At 43.7% G+C, this 19,766-nt stretch overlaps 1 protein-coding gene and 1 long non-coding RNA gene across 2 annotated transcripts in view; one reads left to right on the top strand and one right to left on the bottom strand.

Moving 5' to 3' along the window:
- Nucleotides 1-19,766, top strand: part of LOC134949295 (uncharacterized) — a 110,969-nt gene that overhangs the window by 19,679 nt on the left and 71,524 nt on the right. The window lies entirely within an intron of this gene.
- The window catches only part of LOC134949294 (cytochrome P450 2G1-like), a 113,843-nt gene continuing 108,122 nt past the window's right edge, over nt 14,046-19,766 (bottom strand). The window contains exons 8-9 of the mRNA XM_063937791.1: nt 16,993-17,134; nt 14,046-16,259 (exon numbers count right to left, since the gene is read on the bottom strand). Coding sequence (XP_063793861.1) covers nt 16,078-16,259; nt 16,993-17,134 — 324 coding nt within the window. The 3' untranslated portion in view covers nt 14,046-16,077. The remainder of the gene's footprint in view (nt 16,260-16,992; nt 17,135-19,766) is intronic.

Raw genomic sequence — 19,766 nt, 5'->3', positions numbered from 1 at the left:
GTGTTACCGATTGCTTTGTTTTACCCTACTGTGAGTTGCATCTTGCCTTTTAACCAATTAAACCCACAGCAGTGACCAGTTACATTCCTGCTTAATAAATATTCAGTCACTATCCAAATGTGTGTTGATTTTTGGAGGTTGTCTCTGGAAGGGTCCTGATCCTTCTGCCTGAAGCCTGTAGGTGAGTTCAGAAAGAAGCCGACATCATTGGGGGAAACAGGTATGACCACCAACAGCAGCACAGACACTCCATTTACTATCCTTTACCCGTTATTACACATGCAAAGAGGGCCTGATTCAGATGTGGATGGAGTAGCTATCGCTGATGCTTACATGGAAGCAGCAGTGATAGCACTTATTTGTTATTGCAGCAGGGGGCATCACTCCTACTTGCATTAGTGATCTGAGCTGTATTCTAGGATGCAGCATCAGATCATCTTTGACACCATCAGCCAGCTGCATGACCCATGGGGTTACACAAGCCAGCAACCGCATATATAACAAAGAGGTTAGGATATCTCTGTCTTTAGAGGGAGTTCCTGGCCTTGTCCCTCCCCCACAATCAGGGCCGCCATCAAGGGGGTGCCCTGTGTACACTTGTCCTGGGCCCGGCCACTCTAAAAGAGAGTGGAGGGCCCAGGCTGCTCCAAGAGGCTGCCATCGCTAATCCCGGCGGCGGCCGCCACCTGTTGGGGCTAATGTATGCGGCTCTGGCCGCCGCTGGTGGGACTGCAACTGCCACTCCCCTTCTCTTGGAGCTGTGATAAGTGGACCGTGAGCTGCTTCCCTCTGCCCTGCCCGCTGCTGGTCCTAACACACCACTCTCCTCCTCCTGAGCCGGCGATAGGCGGGCTGCTCCCCTCCACTCCCCTCCTCTCCTCTCTGCTCCCCTCCGCTCCCCTCCACAGAACCTAAAAGCAAGCTGCACTGCTGCAGCTTGCTGTTTGATAAAGTTTTTGTATTATAATGCGGCGCGGCGTGACGTCATGACGTCACGCCACACCAGTGAAGAGAGAGAAGAGGAGCCACCGGGTTGAAGAGCTCAGGACAGAAGGCACAGACAGAGTGGGAGAGAAGACGGATTTACAAAGGGTAAGTATGTAAAATGTGTGTATTTGTGTAATTGTTGTGACTCTGAGAAGTGGGCCCTGGGCTGGCTGAGGGCTGTCATGTCATCAATAATAAGACTTGCCTACCCTGCAAATAGAACTGAAGCTCCCGCATTTCCTATCACCCCACTACCCCCTTCTCGTACCACCATGAGAATCCAGTGTGCGCAGGGAGCCTCTGCCAATGCCATCATGTACCCCCTGTGTGTCCTCCCGTGTGGTACATGTGCGCTGCTGGAGAACTACTTAAAAGCTGGTGCCTGGAGAACTACTTAAAAGCTGGTAATTCTGTATGACAGCAGGGTTTCCAAATAATCTGGAGAGGGGGCAGGCAAGGTCCTGTGAAAAATGTGTACAGGAACAGAGTAATGGCTGCACATCACCGAGTCCCATCCATAGTACTCTATTTGCTGGGCAAAGTTTCGCAATACTACGCTGCTGTGTCATCACATCTCGTCACCTTAGGAGCCAGTGGTATTATTAAATGATGCCGCACAGGAGTTGGCAGGCGCCATCTGAGCAGAGTAGCAGTAAGGGTAGCGCTGGGAAGTGTGTGCTCTGCTCTCCACTCCCCTCATCCTGTACAGCAGGAGTCTGCCTGATATAATGTGTACAACATGCTCTACCTGGCGTAATGTGTATAACGTGCTCTGCCTGGCCTAATGTGTACAATGTGCTCTGCCTGACATAATGTGTATAACGTGCTCTGCCTGGCGTAATGTGTATAACGTGCTCTACCTGGCGTAATGTGTATAACGTGCTCTGCCTGGCCTAATATGTATAATGTGCTCTACCTGGGGGGGGGGGGCCCTGCCTATTATGTTAGTCCTGGGCCCCATAATTTCTGGTGGCAGCCGTGCCCACAATGGTGGTGATTAGTGATGTGCACCGGAAATTTTTCGGGTTTTGGATTTGGTTCCACGGCCGTGTTTTGGATTCGGACGCATTTTGGCAAAACCTCCCTGAAAATTTTTTGTCGGATTCTGGTGTGTTTTGGATTCGGTTGTTTTTTTACAAAAAAACCTCAAAAACAGCTTAAATCATAGAATTTGGGGGTCATTTTGATCTTAAATGTGCACCGGGTGGCAGTCTTGGCTACACTTTATTATAAAGGGTATATGGTAGTCTCCCTTATGTCCACAAAGGTCAGTGATGGCTATGGTGAACTTCGATGTTTACTGTGATGCCCCTTCCATTAACAGGGTAGCTGTTTAGGTTATAGTTTGTCAGAGCTCTGCAGACTTTATAGCATACACTTTTTATCGCAGAAAGCAAGTTTGTTTGACAGAAGCAAGCAGACAGAAAGTGGCTGCTAGCAAAGGGTCTCAATAAACAACACGGGGTCATTCCGAGATGATCGCTCGCTGCCGATTTTCGCAGCGCAGCGGTCAGGTAAAATAATGGCAAAACTGCGCACACGCATCGTACTGGTACAAAGAGCATCGTTGCTGTGCAATGGATCTAGTGAAGAATACATTTGCACAGCCGATCGCAAGGAGATTGACAGGAAGAGGGCATTTATGGGTGTCAACTGACTGTTTTCAGGGAGTGTTTGGGAAAACGCATGAGTGATCAGGCGGTTGCAGGGCGGGTATCTTGCGTCAAATCCAGGACCTCCGTCGCTAGATTCATTGCACAGGATAAGTAACTACAGGGCTAGTCTTGTTTTGAACAAAATGTTTTTGTACCGCTCAGCTGCAAAGGTGTTCGCACACTTGCAAAGCGAAAATACACTCCCCCGTGGGTGGCTACTATGCGTTTGCATGGCTGCTAAGCGAGCGATCAACTCGGAATGAGGGCCACAGTTCTTCCTACGAGCGTGCAGTTAGGCTTGACAGCAGGGCAACTAAGTTCCTTTCCAAAGAAGCAATCAGCCAGGGGAAGTAACAGTAAGGAAGCGACACCCTCAATAAAGGTATCATACCCTCCAACGTTTTACACTAAAAAAACAGGTACAAATTAGGGAAAGGGGTGTGGTCACGGGTATAGGGGACATGGCCAGGCCCCCTTTCCTATACTTTCAATGGAAATGTGGTGAGTCAAAATCGGTACAAAGCCCTTTTTGGCTGGAACAGACCATAAAAACGGTACTTTACCAGCCAAACAGGTACAGTTGGAGAGTATGGGGTATATTCATTAAAGTAGTGCAAGCAGAGGGAAATTAGAACTAGAGATGTGCACTGGACACATTTCGGGATTTCTGTTTTGGTTGTGGATCTTGATCTCAGCTTGTGTTTTAGATCTGGATTGGTTTTGCCAAAACCACCCTTTCAGGTTTTGGTTTTGGATCTTGATTTTTTTTTTTTAAATATAAAAACAGCTAAAATCACAGAATATTTTTTTTGATCCTACAGTATTAACCTCAATAACCATAATTTCCACTCATTTCCAGTCTATTCTGAACACCTCACAATATTTTTAGTCCTAAAATTTGCACCGAGGTCGCTGGATGGCTAAGCTAAGCGACCCAAGTGGCCGACACAAACACCTGGCCCATCTAGGAGTGGCACTGAAGTTTTCTAGCGAGAGTATGAGTGCTTCCATCCTCATGTGAATCTGAACCACTAGCCATGAACATAGGCTGTTCCTTGCCACTCCGTGTCGTAGATGGCATATTGGCAAGTTTACGCCTCTAATCAGGCGCTTTTAATTTTGATTTTTGGGTCATTATACTGAACTTTTGTAGTATACTTGACGATACAGAGGTAGAGCAGTGGACTACTGTACCGTACTGCTATATATATATATATATATATATATATATATATATATATATATATATATATATATATATATATATATATATATATATATATATATATATATATATATATATATATATACTGGTGGTCAGCAAAATTCTGCACTGTCCTACTATAAACTGCGCACAACTAAAATGTAGCACAGGTATGGATGCATAGTATACTTGACGACACAGAGGTAGAGCAGTTGACTACTGTACCGTACTGCTATATATATACTGGTGGTCAGCAAAATTCTACACTGTCCTCCTACTATATACTGTGCACAACTAAAATGCAGCACAGGTATGGATGCATAGTATACTTGACGACACAGAGGTAGAGCAGTGGACTACTGTACCATACTGCTATATATATATATATACTGGTGGTCAGCAAAATTCTGCACTGTCCTCCTACTACTGTATATACTGCGCACATCTAAAATGCAGCACAGGTATGGATGCATAGTATACTTGACGACACAGAGGTAGAGCAGTGGACTACTGTACTGTACTGCTATATATATACTGGTGGTCACAGCAAAATTCTGCACTGTCCTACTATATACTACAATGCAGCAGTTATGGAGCGTTTTTCAGGCAGAGAACGTAGATATTTTCAGCACACTGAGCACAGATATTTGCAAGCACACTGAGCACAGATATTTGCAGCACACTGAGCACAGATATTTGCAGCACACTGAACACAGAAACTGAGAGAACGCAGCCACGTCTTCTCGCTATCATCTCCAAAGCACAAGTGAAAATGGCAGCGATGCGCGGCTCCTTATATAGAATACGAATCTCGTGATAATCCGACAGCGGGATGATGATGTTCGGACGCGCTCGGGTTAACCGAGCAAAGCGGGAAGATCCGAGTCTGCCTCGGAACCGTGTAATATGGGTGAAGTTCGGGGGGTTTCGGATCCCGAAGTACCGAACCCGCTCATCACTAGTGGTGATATGTCTCTGCTTTGAGAAATAAAGGCCATTTCCGCCCCTTCCCCACCCCAAGCAGCATCAGACTGTCAATCACTGACAGGTGATGTTGTACTATGTTGCAGACCCATACTGCACATGCACAACATGGGTCCGGCGCATCTGCAAAGTACCAATAATCAGTACACTGCTACATGAGAAGCACATCCGCCCACATCTGAATAAAGCCCAGAGTGAATATATACACTGCAGTGATGGAAAACCTTAGCACTCCAGCTGTTGCTGAACTACTGTACACATCCCAGCATTCCCTGCAACCGTTTTAGCATAGCCAATGAGCAAAACTGTAGCAAGGCATGCTGGTATGTGTAGTTCAACAACAACTGGAGTGCCAAAGGTTCCCCATCAATGATATACAGGATACACAAAAATTTGCAGTTTTTGTGTAGTGAATGTCATTTATATATGTATGTCTTATTTCTAAATTCAGAAGTTTACAATTGAGTACAAAAACAGTAATAAATCAATACCGGGTATTTACAGACAGATAAAGAAGAGCACCCAGCTCAGAAGTTTACAATATATAAGAGAACAGGAGCTACTGTAGGTACATGAGGTTAAGTGCCACATAGTGCAAATGAATGCAGCTAGAAAAAGTGCTTAATAAGTTTACAGTATGTGATACATTCAGTGGTCGAAGTGGGGCGGCATACGGCGGTATGGTATACTGCTACTGCAACTTCGCCACAGACCCGGAAGTTTTTTTTATTTTTTTTATTTGCATTGCAGTGTGCTGCGTGCAGACTGGAGCCAGCAAGGAGAAGCAGCACGGGGCGGGGAGGAGTGGCCAGCCTAGTATCAGCAGCACTACTACGTCACTGTCCACGACGTGCAGCTGCAGCAGCTTACGTCCACGTGTAGCCGCCCTCCCACCCACCACACCGCCGCTGGAGCCGCCCGCACCGCAAGATCACCGCTGGAGCCCACCGGCCAGACCATCACTTGAGGCCGCCCACACCCAACACCGCCGCTGGAGCCTGTCCGCACCCCACAATGCTGCTGGAGCCCGCCAGACCGCCACTGGAGCCCGCCCGTACCCCACATCGCCGCTGGAGCCCGCCCACACCACCGCTGGAGCCCGCCCGCACCCCACCCCACATCACCGCTGAAGCCCGCCCGCCATCCTCACTACTTATAATAAATTAAACCTAGTAAGTGGTTTTCTGCTGCCATGCAGTGGGGGCATTTGTAGACCTGGCAGGCTGGCACTGTGGGGGCATTTGTAGACCTGGCAGGCTGGCACAGTGGGGGCATTTGTATACATGGCAGGCTGGCACTGTGGGGGCATTTGTAGACCTGGCAGGCTGGCACTGTGGGGCATTTGTATACATGGCAGGCTGGCACTGTGGGGCCATTTGTATACATGGCAGGCTGGCACTGTGGGGGCATTTGTAGACCTGGCAGGCTGGCACTGTGGGGGCATTTGTATACATGGCAGGCTGGCACTGTGGGGGCATTTGTATACATGGCAGGCTGGCACTGTGGGGGCATTTGTATACATGGCAGGCTGGCACTGTGGGGCCATTTGTATACATGGCAGGCTGGCACTGTGGGGGCATTTGTTTACCTGGCAGGCTGGCACTGTGGGGGCATTTGTATACCTGGCAGGCTGCACTGTGGGGGCATTTGTATACCAGGCAGGCAGGCACTGTGGGGCATTTGTAGACCTGGCAGGCTGGCACTGTGGGGGCATTTGTAGACCTGGCACTGTGGGGGCAATTGTGGATCTGGCACAGCACTATTGGGGATATGCCCCCAATAGTGCTGTGCCAGATCCACAATTGCCCCCACAGTGCCAGGTCTACAAATGCCCCCACAGTGCCAGCCTGCCTGGTATACAAATGCCCCCACAGTGCAGCCTGCCAGGTATATGGCCTTTGTAGGTTGAAAAAGATTTTTGGGAATTTTAAAAAGCTTGCAGAGTTGTGTTTTCAAGTAGTCGAAAAAACATCTTGTAACCAGGAATACGAGCTGCCAGTGAACTTTAAGAAACTGAACAGTGTGGACAAGATGGGAACAAGTGAAGAGAATTTATGTATGAGGGTGGGCCAATAAGTAAGTTGTGGGTGACCTCAATTAACCTTGTGGTCTACCGTCTACCGCAGACAGCACATATAGCACCATAGTTGATAATGGGGATTTCTCTCCCCATTACTGCCTATGCGATCCGCTTGATTGGCAGGCCAGGAGCGCACAGCCAATCAGGAGAGCGCTATGATGTGGCGCTCGCTGATTGGCTGGCAGGTCCCCAACTGACAGAAGTCACAAGTGGTACTGGCATTTGAGGAAAGGAGATCCATGTGTAAACATGGATCCCCTTTAGTGTGTAGGACCGTTATTTGGGGGGTTTGTTTGTATTTTATCCTTGGGGATCCCTACATGGAAAGAAGAGGACCGATATACACCGGATTTTTGGTGAGTGTATATATGTTTTTTTACAGGTACCCCGTGGATTCTAAGGGACACGTGGACGTGAATGGCCACGTGGGATGTAGGTATATACTCTATGTGTGAATGTGTAAGTATGTTTTAATAAAATTATACTTTCACGGTGATTGTGTCTTTATTTGAATATTTATTTTGTTGTGGAACAGGTACTAGTGGGCCCTTTAATGACCCACATGCTGGTACTTGCGGTTCTCCAAGAACCAGTATGCAAGGGAGGCTTGCTGGGACCTGTAGTTCCACATAAAAAGACAATATTTAATTAATTGTCTATTTTTTTACACTTTTATGGCTATCAGCCTGCAATCCACAGCCCACGGATGTTGGGGACAGCCTTGGGCTTCATCCCCGGCCCTTGGGTCCCTCTGATGGGGGGGGGTATCCACTCCCCCCAGGGAACCCCAGTCAGGGGTGACTAGTTGGGGTGTGTGATACTGCGGCCGCAGGAACCTATATAGAAGTGTCCACCGGCTGCGGCATTACCTCCCTGGCTAGTGGAGCCTGGTGCTAGTTTTAAAAATACGGGGGACCCCATCTTTTGTCCCCCATATTTTTGTAACCAGGACTGGTACAAGAGCTCAGTGCTGGTTGTTTTAATACAAGGAACCCTACTCATTTTTCCCCTGTATTTTTGCAACCAGGACTGGCTGAAAGAGCTGGGGCAGGTTATGCATTGGGGGGAACCTGCACGTAATTTTATTTATTTTTAACTGTTTCTTTACTTTTACACACAGAAGCATGCACAGATCTCACTGATCTGTGCATGCTTCTGTCTAAATTTGCACCTTGTAATGCAACTTGCATTATAAGGCGCAAATTTAACCAATAGGTTTCAGGTCTGTTTTTTCAGGTCTGTTTTTTACTAAAAACTCGCCCTGCATTACATTTGCGAGTTGCACTGCCAACTCGCAGCTTCTCAAAGTGTGAGAAGGTGCAAGTTGGAATGTGTGGAAAATGTCGCACACCATTACATCCCGCCCATTGTGTGTATATCTGGCTGTGATACTAGCCAGTGCCTCCTCAGCCATTTACCTAACTGCAAATCACTGCAGCTCACCTCTTTCATATGAAATCCTGGCATAATCTGTTTTTCACTGTGCATGCCATGTCTCCTGGATGACTCTGTCTGCCATTCCCTGCACTGCCTCTATTTCCTGGCTGAAAGTGTAAATAGACTGGGCCCAGCACAGCATGGGAGCAGCCACATTGATTTTTATTATGTGACTGCTTCTGCACCTATCCAGTTCCTGCATTTCTCCACATGGTCACTGCAGCCTATCAACTCCCTGGAAAGCCTACTTAAATCTTTCCAGTGCACCACTTCAGGCTCAGATCAACTAATCACATTACTGGTAAATGCCTCTGTATTGTAGCTTCATCTGAGCTCCCTAATCTTAGCTTCACTAAATGCTTCTGCTCTCAACTTCAGGTTTACTGAGCCTGACCATTATAATCACCAACCTCACCATTGCCTGTAGCACTGCACTATTGATTGCTTGTGTCCTAACTACAGACTTTGTTTAAACATCTGTGCTGCAGCAAGCGCCTCACTCCTAATCGTGCTTCCTCCTGTGCAGCCTCAGTCATTCCAAACATCAGGGTACTCTTGTCTGCTACTTCCTAGATCTGCAAGGAGTTCTGTCCTCCAGTTATACAGTCAGAGGGACTCACCTACTGGTTCCCAGTCTAGTCACCTCCCTGTTTCATTCTGGTCATCTCCTGGTCTGGCTCCAATACCAGTTCCAGTCCGCCTCTAATACCGGTTCCGGGCCTGCTCCAATACCACTTCCATCCCGGTCACCTCCCAGTTCTAGTCTGGCTCCAATACCAGTTCCAGTCTGGTCACCTACTGATTCCAGACCAGTTGCCTCCTGGTTCCACCATGGCACCAATACTGGTTCCAGTCCAGTTACCTCCTGAATCCAGTCCAGATCTGATACCGGTTCCAATCCGGTCACCATCCTGGTTCCAGTCCACGCATCTACATTGGTCTTTGATCAAGCTAAATCACCAGCACCGTTCAGTCTAATAAAACATATTTAAGTACCACAACTGTTCCAGCCACTCATGCCTCTCCCAGCTAAGCCTGACCCTCAGGTGTGACAGACCTCTCATTGCATAAATTTATTCAACTCATATGTATAATAAATAGTATGGCCTTGGTACAGATTATTTATCATAGTCCCCATACTTTTCCAAACATTTGAGTTGCAGTCTAATGGCCGTGAGTTGAAGCAGTGGTCTAGTCCACTCTAAACTGGTGGGAAATTAGAATTAAATAAATTACATTACACATGAAAGAGGTCTTGTTAGCTTACTTATTGTACCACCCTTGTATGTTGGTGCAGTTTTTAATGACCTTAAACTGTACAATCTGTTAGTAGGATTACTTTGGATTGTGTTTGGAGAAAGACTAAAAAATCGCAATATGTATAGTTTGGAGCAGAGAAGGGAAAGGGGAAACATGATAGAAACTTTCAAATATATCAAGGTTTTTAATGAGGTCTAGGAGGGAAACATTCTTCAAATGAAGAGAAGTAATACGAGGAACATGCACTGAAACTGGAGGGAGGTATGTTCAGAGGAAATTTGAGGAAAAATTCACAGAAAGGGTAGAGGACAAGTGGAAAAGCCTCCCATTAGAGGTGGTAAAGGCAAAAGACAGTAGAGCAATTTAAACATGCATGGGATAGACATAAGTGTATCCTTACAAAGAAATAAGGATCAAATATGGTTGAGGTAACAATATGGTTAAAAAAGGGACAGATTACAGGTATATTGGCCATGTGGTTTTTATCTGCTGTCAAATTCTATGTTTCTATGTTAATGTGAACAATTAACATATCTCTTGTATTGTTAGAGTAGAATTTGAGGAGAAAAAACACAAGGAAGTCTGTATTGTTGACGCACAAGACAGGAATAGATTTGTCATAAGATATAACCTTTATTTGATATACATTAACAATTTTTTATGTATATCGAATAAAGGTTATATCTTATGACAAATCTATTCCTGTCTTGTGCGTCAACAATACAGACTTCCTTCTGTTTTTTTTCTCCTCAAATTCTAGTCTATGCATACTGTAATTGACAGCACCCCCTAAGTATATTGAACATTGCTTAAAAATTTGAGATAAGAGGTTTCCACCAAGTGGATGTATGGTGACGAATCACATACACCCACAATATTTCTAGAGTACATAGAGTGTGCAGATACCAAGTCTGTGTGTATATTGTTAGAAAGAGATAAGAAAATAATGACATTTATTAAAAGGTAGTAAAGTCCAGTACACACGGGGAGATTTCTCCCAGAGATGTGTACTGAGCAATCTAGCACAGAATGCTCAGTACACATCTCTCCCCTGCTCAGCACACAGCGTGATGTGTGCTGAGCGGGGGAGGGGAGGAGGGGCCACTCATTTCACCCAGCTGTGAAATGAGCGATGTGCTAGATTGTGCCTGCATGCAGGCCAATCTAGTACAGGCTATAGCGATGCGCAGGACCGGGCCGCACATCGCTATCGCTGTCTGGCATACACACGGAGAGATCAGTGCTTAATTTTAGAATTCAAGCACGGATCTCTCCATGTGTATCCCCCTTTTGGGGTAAGAAGACTGAGCTTAAGGGGGGTTCACACGGAGCGATGTCCAGCTAACTTCTAAGCAATCTGACTAGATTGCTTAGAAATTAGCTGAACATCGCTCCGTGTGTAGGGGTGCCGGCGACAGCGATGCGTGGTCCCGCACGTCACTATCGCCGGTGCTAGATTGGCCTGCATGCTGGCACAATCTAGCAGGTCGCTCATTTCACCGCTAAGTGAAGTGAGCGGCCCCCCATCCGCCCCCTTCCCCCTCGCTCAGCATACATTGCGCTGTGCTGAGCGGGGGGAGAGATGTATGCTGAGCTATCTGTGCTAAACCGCTCAGCACACATCTCTGGAGAAATCTCCCCGTCAGTGCGGCCCTTTAGATGAGAGATTGGAAGTATGCTTTGTTTGCCAGTGTCCATATCATTTTAATAGGTGTAACATACAGCAGTAGATTTGAAGAAGTTATTAATATGGGTAAATTTACTAAGAATCGCATTTCACCCGTGTTTGTCCGAGATCAAACACAGGTGATATTGATCAGGCATGGGTGCTTTTTCTTAACTAAAACATAGGAATTTACCATATTCCTGTGTTTTAGTTAATTGTGCTTTCCGATGGTGTACATTACGTGTCTGTGTTTGGTTGCTGTGTTTGGCGGCTGCAGCCAAACACTCATGAAGCCTGCACAGATCAGGAAAACCTGCGCAGTACTTCTCTATTAAAAAAACATTAAAAAATATCAAAAAACTGTGTGGGGTCCCCTCCTCCCTCCCCCCCCCGTTCCCCCCACTAGCATATTTTGTCACAATCTCTTTGAGCTGGTCCTGGGTTTTAAAAGACTGGGGCTAAAAATGTGTGAGGACCCCTTGTATTTTAAGAACCAGCACTGGGCTCTTTGACTGGTCCAGGTTCCAAAAATATTGGGGGAAGAAGACAAAGTGTTCCCCCCAATTTTTTAAACCAGCAGCGGCTCCACTAGCCAGGAAGCTAAGGCCACAGCCAGGGAACTTGCTTATATTTCTCTTCTGGTAGTAACATTAAGATCCCTAACTAGTCAAAACAATACATATACAAACTGACCAAGCGCTTATCAAAAGCAATTCCTGTGCAGCTAGAAAAAATAGGAGTTACTCAGCCCTATAGATTTAAAAGAAATAAAACAAGACAGTATTACAGAGCACAGGAATTAAGTGTATTCAATTTATTTAAAACATATAAAAATATATATAAGAAATAAAAGAAACCTATATAAACCAATTAATTACATCCACCGGCCGGTTATCAATTCCACAATAGAAAATTAGTTATATAGACTATACTGTACATCATTGGTCATGAAAAAAGCGTAACAGATTTACTACTAGTTCCTGTCTGGTTTGGTTTGTTGTTTTAAAGCTTACTTAGATGTGTTCCAGCAGTGTATCAACTTAACATTAATTAATTACACATGAGCTGATGTAAATGCTGCATTTGTTACTATATGAAAGCCACAGATGATACAATCAGTATTATGAACACCAAGTGATTCCTTTTGGTGTAAAAGCCACAGTTTATGCCATCAATGTTATAGATACCAAAAGGTTCCTTTTGTATTCAATATCCAGAAATGAATAAAAAAAAACACAATTTGTGCAGTCAGTATTATAAATAACAAATGTTTTCTTTTGTATTCAGTATCCAGAAAGGAATCCAATATATTCATTCAAAATATTATTTTAGTCTGGCCAGACTCAATCAATTATATAGTGGTCTCACCACTCACCACACTTTTCAGCTGTAGAGCAATGGTCCATCCCGGCTGCTGGTGCTGTTAACCTTTAGTTTGCAGAAATCTCTGGGGGACTGCTGGTGAGAATTCCAGATCTGGTGTACTACAGAGTGCTGTGTGGATAAGTCCAATCAGGCAGTGTAAATCAAATGGAATGAACCTTTGACGTGTTTACCCGCCTCCTTTTGGTGTCAGCGGCTTCCTCAGTAGTCTTCTGAGGAAGCAGCTGACTTCGAAAGGAGGCGGTGAAACGTGTCAAGGTTCATGCCATTTGATTTACACCACCTTATTGGACTTAACCTAACTAGTCAGCCCAAGCCGGGGTATCCTGGGGAAGAGGTAACCCCCCAATAAAGGGGTCCACCCCCTTCAGGCACCCAAGTCCAGGGCTGAAGCCCAGGGCTATCACTAGCACCCCTGTTCGGCGGGTGTCAAGTTGATAGTCCCTTAGTTTAGATGTGAAAAATATTGTCTTTTACAGGAGGGACAACAGGTCCCAGCAAGCCTCCAATGCATGCTGGAACTTGGAGAATGCAAAGTACCAGCATGCGGGGCATTAATGGCTTACTGGTACTTACAGTCCTCATGTAAAATAAATATATCTAAAAACTACTTACACGCCATGAAAGTAAAACTTTGACAACTCTTGCACAATCATATTTACAGTCACACTCAAACATTCTTACCTACTATCCCTGTAGCCATTCACATAATATTGTCCAAGTAGGCATCCATGTAACCTGTAAAAAAAATCTATATTCATCTCTTACTAACATAGATCAGGTAGGTATCCCAGGGATTAAAAAAATATCAAACCACAAACCCAAACCAGTATAGACATCAGGAAGTGTATGTATTAATAAATACACTACCTGTACGTGAATGAGCAGGACCCGGGTGACTTCTGTCATTAAAAGACCCACCAGCCAATCACAGGGCACCTCTGTAAATGGTGCCCAGTGATTGGCTGTGAGCATCTGTGCTGTCAATCAAACCTACCCTCAATGCTTTCTATGATGGGAAAGCACTGTTGAAGACTATGGTGACAACGGCTACATTGTCTTCTATAATGGGAACTGCAAGGTTAACCTCTATTTACCTTGTGGTTAGTGGAGAAAACCACAATGTTAATAAAGGTTAACCTTGCAGTTTCCATAATTGGTTACAATGTAGTAGTTCTCACCATTGAAATCTAAAACGGTGGGATTGATTGACCATGCAGCTGTTCACAGCCAATCATTGGGCAGCTTTTACAGATGCACTCCTCTGATTGGTTGTTTGGTATTTTGATGACAGAAATCACCCAGGTCCTACGCATTCGCATACGGCAAGTGTACCCTTCCTGATATCCATACTGGTTCGTGTTTGTGGTTTGTTATTTTTTTAACCCCTGGGATGCCTACATGAACTAAAAAGGATTATGGAGTTTTTATTTTATTTTTACAGTTTATGTAGATGTCTACTTAGATAAGAGGATGTGAATGGCTACAGATATTGTTAGTAAGTATGTGTAATTGTTAGCATGAAAGAGTGATTATTAAAGTTTTACTTTCATGGTGTGTGAGTACTATTTTTCAAGAATATTATTTACAGTGTAGCTATAGGTACCAGTGGGCTATTAATGCCCTGTGTGCTGGCACTTATGGTTCTCCAAGTACTAGCTGCAGGTAGGCATGAGACCTGTAGACCCTGCTGTAAAACACCATTTTTTATCACATATAAACTAATGGACAATGAACTTGGCACCCTCCAGTGAGGGATACTCGTGATAGCCCAGACTTCTGCCCTGGCCTTAGGTGCCTGGTGGGGGAATCCCTTTATTGGGGGGGTTCCAACTCTCCCAGTAAAATGCAGGGAGGCTAATTTTATAGTCAATGGACCAATATAAGTGTGTCCCTGGCTATGGCATTACCACCCTTGCTAGTGGAGCCTATTGCTGGTTTAAAAAATACAGGGGACCCCTAAGTATCCCTCCCCCCATATTTCTGGAACCTGGACTGGTTCAAGAGCCCGATACTGGTTCTTAAAATACAGGGGGACCTCACACTTTTTCTCTCTGTATTTTTAGAAACAGGACCAGTTCAAAAAGCCTGGTGTTTGTTATGTTTTTTACCCAGGGTGGGGGACCCTATCCTGTTTTTTTCTTCCTATTTGTTTACCTTTTCAACAGGGAAGCACTGCACAGATTTCACTGATCTGTGCAGGCTTCTTTAAAGGGGGATGTCTATTTAAAAATAAAATTTTGATCCAAGTTTGCACAATTCACAGACACGATTCTAGGTATATTCCCTTGTTTCAGTATTGTTTATGACTATTATATCCAAGTTTGGCCAATTGTGTATTTGATCGCATGTCCATGTTCACCAATGTCTTGTACGGCTCTTTGAACAAATACTCCTGCGTCTGTTCTTTAGTAAATTTCTGTAAATTAAAAAATGGCCACACACTCCAGTGTTTTCCAACTCGGACAAACATGAACTTTAGTAAATTTACCCCATAAAGTCTACACTATAAATAATATGTTAATTATCTTTGCACCCAATCATATAGTTTTATCCCCTTAATATGTTTATAAAATAGTATTGTCTCACTTAATATAATGCTAAAATAATATTGCCCTGTTAATGTAACATCAATGTGTCCATCCTAATATATAAAAAAAATAATTTTGCCCATAACATAATTGTTGATTTTTAATTCTTTAATTGATAAAATAAAGATTGCCCTCATAGGGGTGTGGGTAATTGGGTCAACCCTAATTAGGTCAACAGGCATAGGTTGACCCCATATGGTCAACGAACATGTCAGCAGGGTCAAAAGGTCGACAGGGTCATTAGGTCAAGATTGAAAGGTCCACAGGTACAAAAGGTCGATGCATTAAAGAGGTTGACACGGAAATGGTCAACACTAAAAAGGTTGACACAATGTTTCTTTGTTTTTTTTGGTGTCATTTTGGTTTATTAATCACATGACTCCAGTTAGTGTACTGCGTCCCCTTACGTGGCTCACTTCGCTCGCCATGCTTCGGGGAAGGTTACTATTACCATCATAGTCTGCGTAGATGCAAAGGGATGAAAATGTAGAGAAAATAAAACCTTTGTCAATCATAGGTGTGTGGACCACTGTCATGTCAACCATTTGAACCTGTCATTCTTTTGTACCTGTTGCGCTTAAGCATGTTTGACCTTTTACAAGTCGACCTAATGACCATATCGACCTAATGCATATCGAACATATGGGGTTGACCTATTGACTGTCGATCTAATTACGGTCGAGCTATAAACCAGATAATTCATAATATAGTGGTATCAAATATGTTCATGAATGGAATTTCACAAACATACTAAATTCTCAACAAATAAACACTTGCACCCTAAACTACATTTCTAAAGACACCTGAATGTTCTGCAACAATATTAACAGTCAACGAGGAATAAAGGCAATTTTGTATGGTTTGGGAAAATTTGCCAGTCCAGATACAATAGGTGTGATGTCCAGATCTTCCAGAGGCACAGAGGAATTCAAGTTAAAATTTTGTAGAATGGTGGTAAGGAAGAGGAATAGTTCCATTCGTACCAGTGGCTCTCCGAGACAGATTCTCTTTCCTTTGAAGCACACATGAATAAATGATTAAAAAAAGAATTACACATAATAATGTAATGATTTTATTATAATCTAGAAGTAAGGGATTTAAACTACGACTCATTGAATTATGAAAATACAAAAGGAAAGTTTAAATAAAATATTATAAATAACTATTAAATCACAAATTGCAAATGTTTGTCTACAGTATCTGTCTGTCTGTCTATCTATCTATCTATCTATCTCTCTATCTATCTATCTAGGGACTGCTCACATCACTTGTGGTGCCAAATTTGAATCAGATCCATATACCATATCTCCAGCATTCCTGACCTACTGTATTTGTGATTGCTTTCAGTGTATGATCAACTTGTTTTTAACTTTCCTTTTTGTTCTAACCATTGCCATTGTTTTAGACACACATTTTGATCCTGGCTTGTGACCTGACCATTCTACTGTTATACCCTTTGGGCTATGCAGTTCCTCCACAAACACTAGTCCTTGCTTGCTAATTACTATGGCATTAGAAACCCAATGAGGGGACCAAAGCCTGAACCCTGGGTGCAGAGAAGCCCAAAACTGTCCCCGGTGAAAGCCACCAGTCTGTTAGATTCCCAGCCCCTGCTGTTAATAATGCAAATTCCAACTGTCTTATCAAAACTGCACAGAATTTTGAGACATTAGCATCTGTGCAATATTTTATTGTCTATGAATAGTACTGGAATCACGGCTGTATAAATTAAATATGATGTTTACCTGCAGCTAGAGGCATGAAGGCATTATTCTTCTGAAATTCTCCCTTTTCATTGAGAAAATTTTCAGGGTTGAATTCTGTTGGGTACTTAAAACAGGATGGATCTTGCAGAACAGATGTCAGTGCTGGGATAACATCGATGTCCTGTAAACATGAGAAAATCCACTGTGAAAATGCAAAAATTACCATCACTTCTCATTCTTATCGGTACTATCTTCATTGATCTTCATGCTTCCTTCTTGTCAATCCATTGGTTGTAAAGAAAACGACCTTTATAGAACAATGATGACTTGCTCTCTTAGGAGCAAAGATGAGAATGACAGTGAAGTGTCACACAACTTCTATTTATTACAATCAAATTTCCCATGGTCTGGTGTTAGTATCAAAATACACAGGGTTATTCTGGATCTAGCAAGGTCAGTCTTCCACAGAAGTGCACTGACTAATGGTATCCAAATCTTCACCAGGAACTCTTAGAAGGAGGTTTGGGCTTTGCAACTATTGCCTCAGAGCCCTCTGTATAAGTAACAGTCATAACCAGCAGTGATAAAAGAAGAGAGATGGTTTGAGTTTTGAGGAACGGGGAATAAAAGGTCTGGCGGTGTATTGGTAGCACAGCATGACTTAACAAGACACAGGCAGTCCAGAAGCTAGTGTATATGATGACTGATTCTACAGAGTATGGTGATTCATGAGTCACCAGGAGGTGGAAGTTAGAACCATGCCGCACAGATAGACAGAGAGACACCTGTATCAGCATTGTGTCCTCCCCCCTCCCTGACTTGGTATCGCTGGCACCATTCTTTATAGCCCTGTCTGGGTGGGCTGTCTTAACTCTCCTCTGTGAGGGGGTAATGCCAATAATCATCTCACCCCTTCTAACAACACCTTTGTGGGTGGAATTTTGAAAAATAATTTCTTAGTGGGTGCCTGCATCCCAAAAGCAAGCTACTGTCCAAAATTTCAAGTTCCTAGTCTTTATGGTTCAGGAGATTTTGTGATGAGTCAGTGGTGTTTACCTGTTATATCTATAGATAGTAGTTACTGAATGATCTTCATATTCATCCTCCTAGTTCCTTTCATTCTAGTGTAAGTCAGTCATGCCCTATGCCCCTGTTCCAGGTAAACTACTAACATATAATCTGTCAGTGGGGACTCAATTGTTATGGTGAAGGCTATTGGGTAAATAGGGTTATGGGAGAGAGGGAGGAGAAGAGGGTGGGGAGGAAGGGAGTGCGATAGGAGTGCGGAGACAAACCATGGCGATAAACAAAAATCAGGAGGACTGGTCAGCAGGAAGCAGGCAAGGGTACCTCATGATGTGCAAACCATAAGGTTCAAACTGCATGTAATGAGTCAATAGTATTATTTAAAATCAAAGTAATATACTCCATTTGGGATATAAACAACATCTGATATACTAATTAATCTCCTGTTTTTTGGGGCAGGGGGTTAAGCAGGTCCCAGTTGCTTGCAAGTTGCTGCTTTGCTGCACATCCAATATGAAGTATTCATTTGGCAGTATGCTTGGGAATATGTCAGGGGGAAGGCAGAATAGTAGATGTGTTGTGTTGAAAGACAACCAGTGGCCTGTGGCTTGCATTATGAGGGTTTAAATCTTGATCCAGAAGGAGTGAGGGCAGGACAGGACCACTAGGTGTGGAAAAGTATTGTAATGGCCACAATGTCTCCAGCAAAGGGCTAGGATACATTTTTTGTAGGTAGTCTCAAACTTAATACCATCCAATGAGGACTAAGAGTTTTCTAGGAGGACTTGTGAGTGGTGGATCTTATCAGCCCCAAGCCTCCAGGCCTAGCTCTTGACCAAGAGCCTGTTCCCAGGCTTGTTCATGTGTTGAAAGGGAGGTTGAATCTTGGGATAAATAGTGTGATGGGGACAGGAGATGGTGCCTTTGACCAAAGGGTGGTATGTACAATAGCATTGAACTAATGAGATATTTCTAATGGGGCAAGTTAGGAAAAGGGAGCACGTAAAGTGACAACATTTTTGATATTGAAAAAAGTTAGTGGAGGGGATCCTGTGTTTTCATTGGAGCTCCTGGAATGTGTGTGTCACAAATTTACCAACTACACGGTGTATATGGTGGACTCTGTTGTAGCCCAATGCAGCCATCCTGGTGGCCATTTCAGAGTGTAGGCCTTGAGGGAACAGTGGGTTTTTTTCACAGAGGAATCATAGGAGAGCAATGTATAGAAATATAATGGATGAGTTTGTCCGAGTGAGAAAGCATAAGTGCAACCATGGGACTGATCATACAGAGATGGGCCTATGTTTTGCTAAGATCCAAGAAATGTGTGAGAGCTTCCAACAGATCAACCTCTATGTCAATGCAATGTTTAACATAGAGTAGGAAGTGCCACGCTAGTATTTGATTGAGGTACAGTATGTACAAAAGTCAGGTTAACCCAGGTCTCTGGCAGTGCTTTAGTTCCAAATAAATTTTGAGCAAGAGGTTTGCAGGGTAGAGAGAATGGAGGTTGCAACTAGTATGAAGTGTTTGGAATAGATACATACCTTGGAATGATATTATTATCACAGTAACACAACCTATTCAAGAAATATAGTATTTCTGCCAGATCAAGAGGTCCTTTTCTATTTAGGAAATTAGAAGGGGAGTGGTTGGCTTTAAAAAGTTGGACATACAACCTATTTATATGTAAGCCAAGATATTTGAGTTGTGACACTGAAAGTTAAGTTAAGATTTAGAAGTTTTTTTAAGAGGTGGAAGGTGAATGTGAGGGCCCCAGATTAATA

This window comes from Pseudophryne corroboree, chromosome 8, assembly GCF_028390025.1.
Source record: "Pseudophryne corroboree isolate aPseCor3 chromosome 8, aPseCor3.hap2, whole genome shotgun sequence".
Taxonomy (NCBI): domain Eukaryota; kingdom Metazoa; phylum Chordata; class Amphibia; order Anura; family Myobatrachidae; genus Pseudophryne; species Pseudophryne corroboree.
The sequence above is the reverse complement of the archived record's forward strand: the minus strand, read 5'-3'. Positions and strand labels throughout refer to the sequence as shown.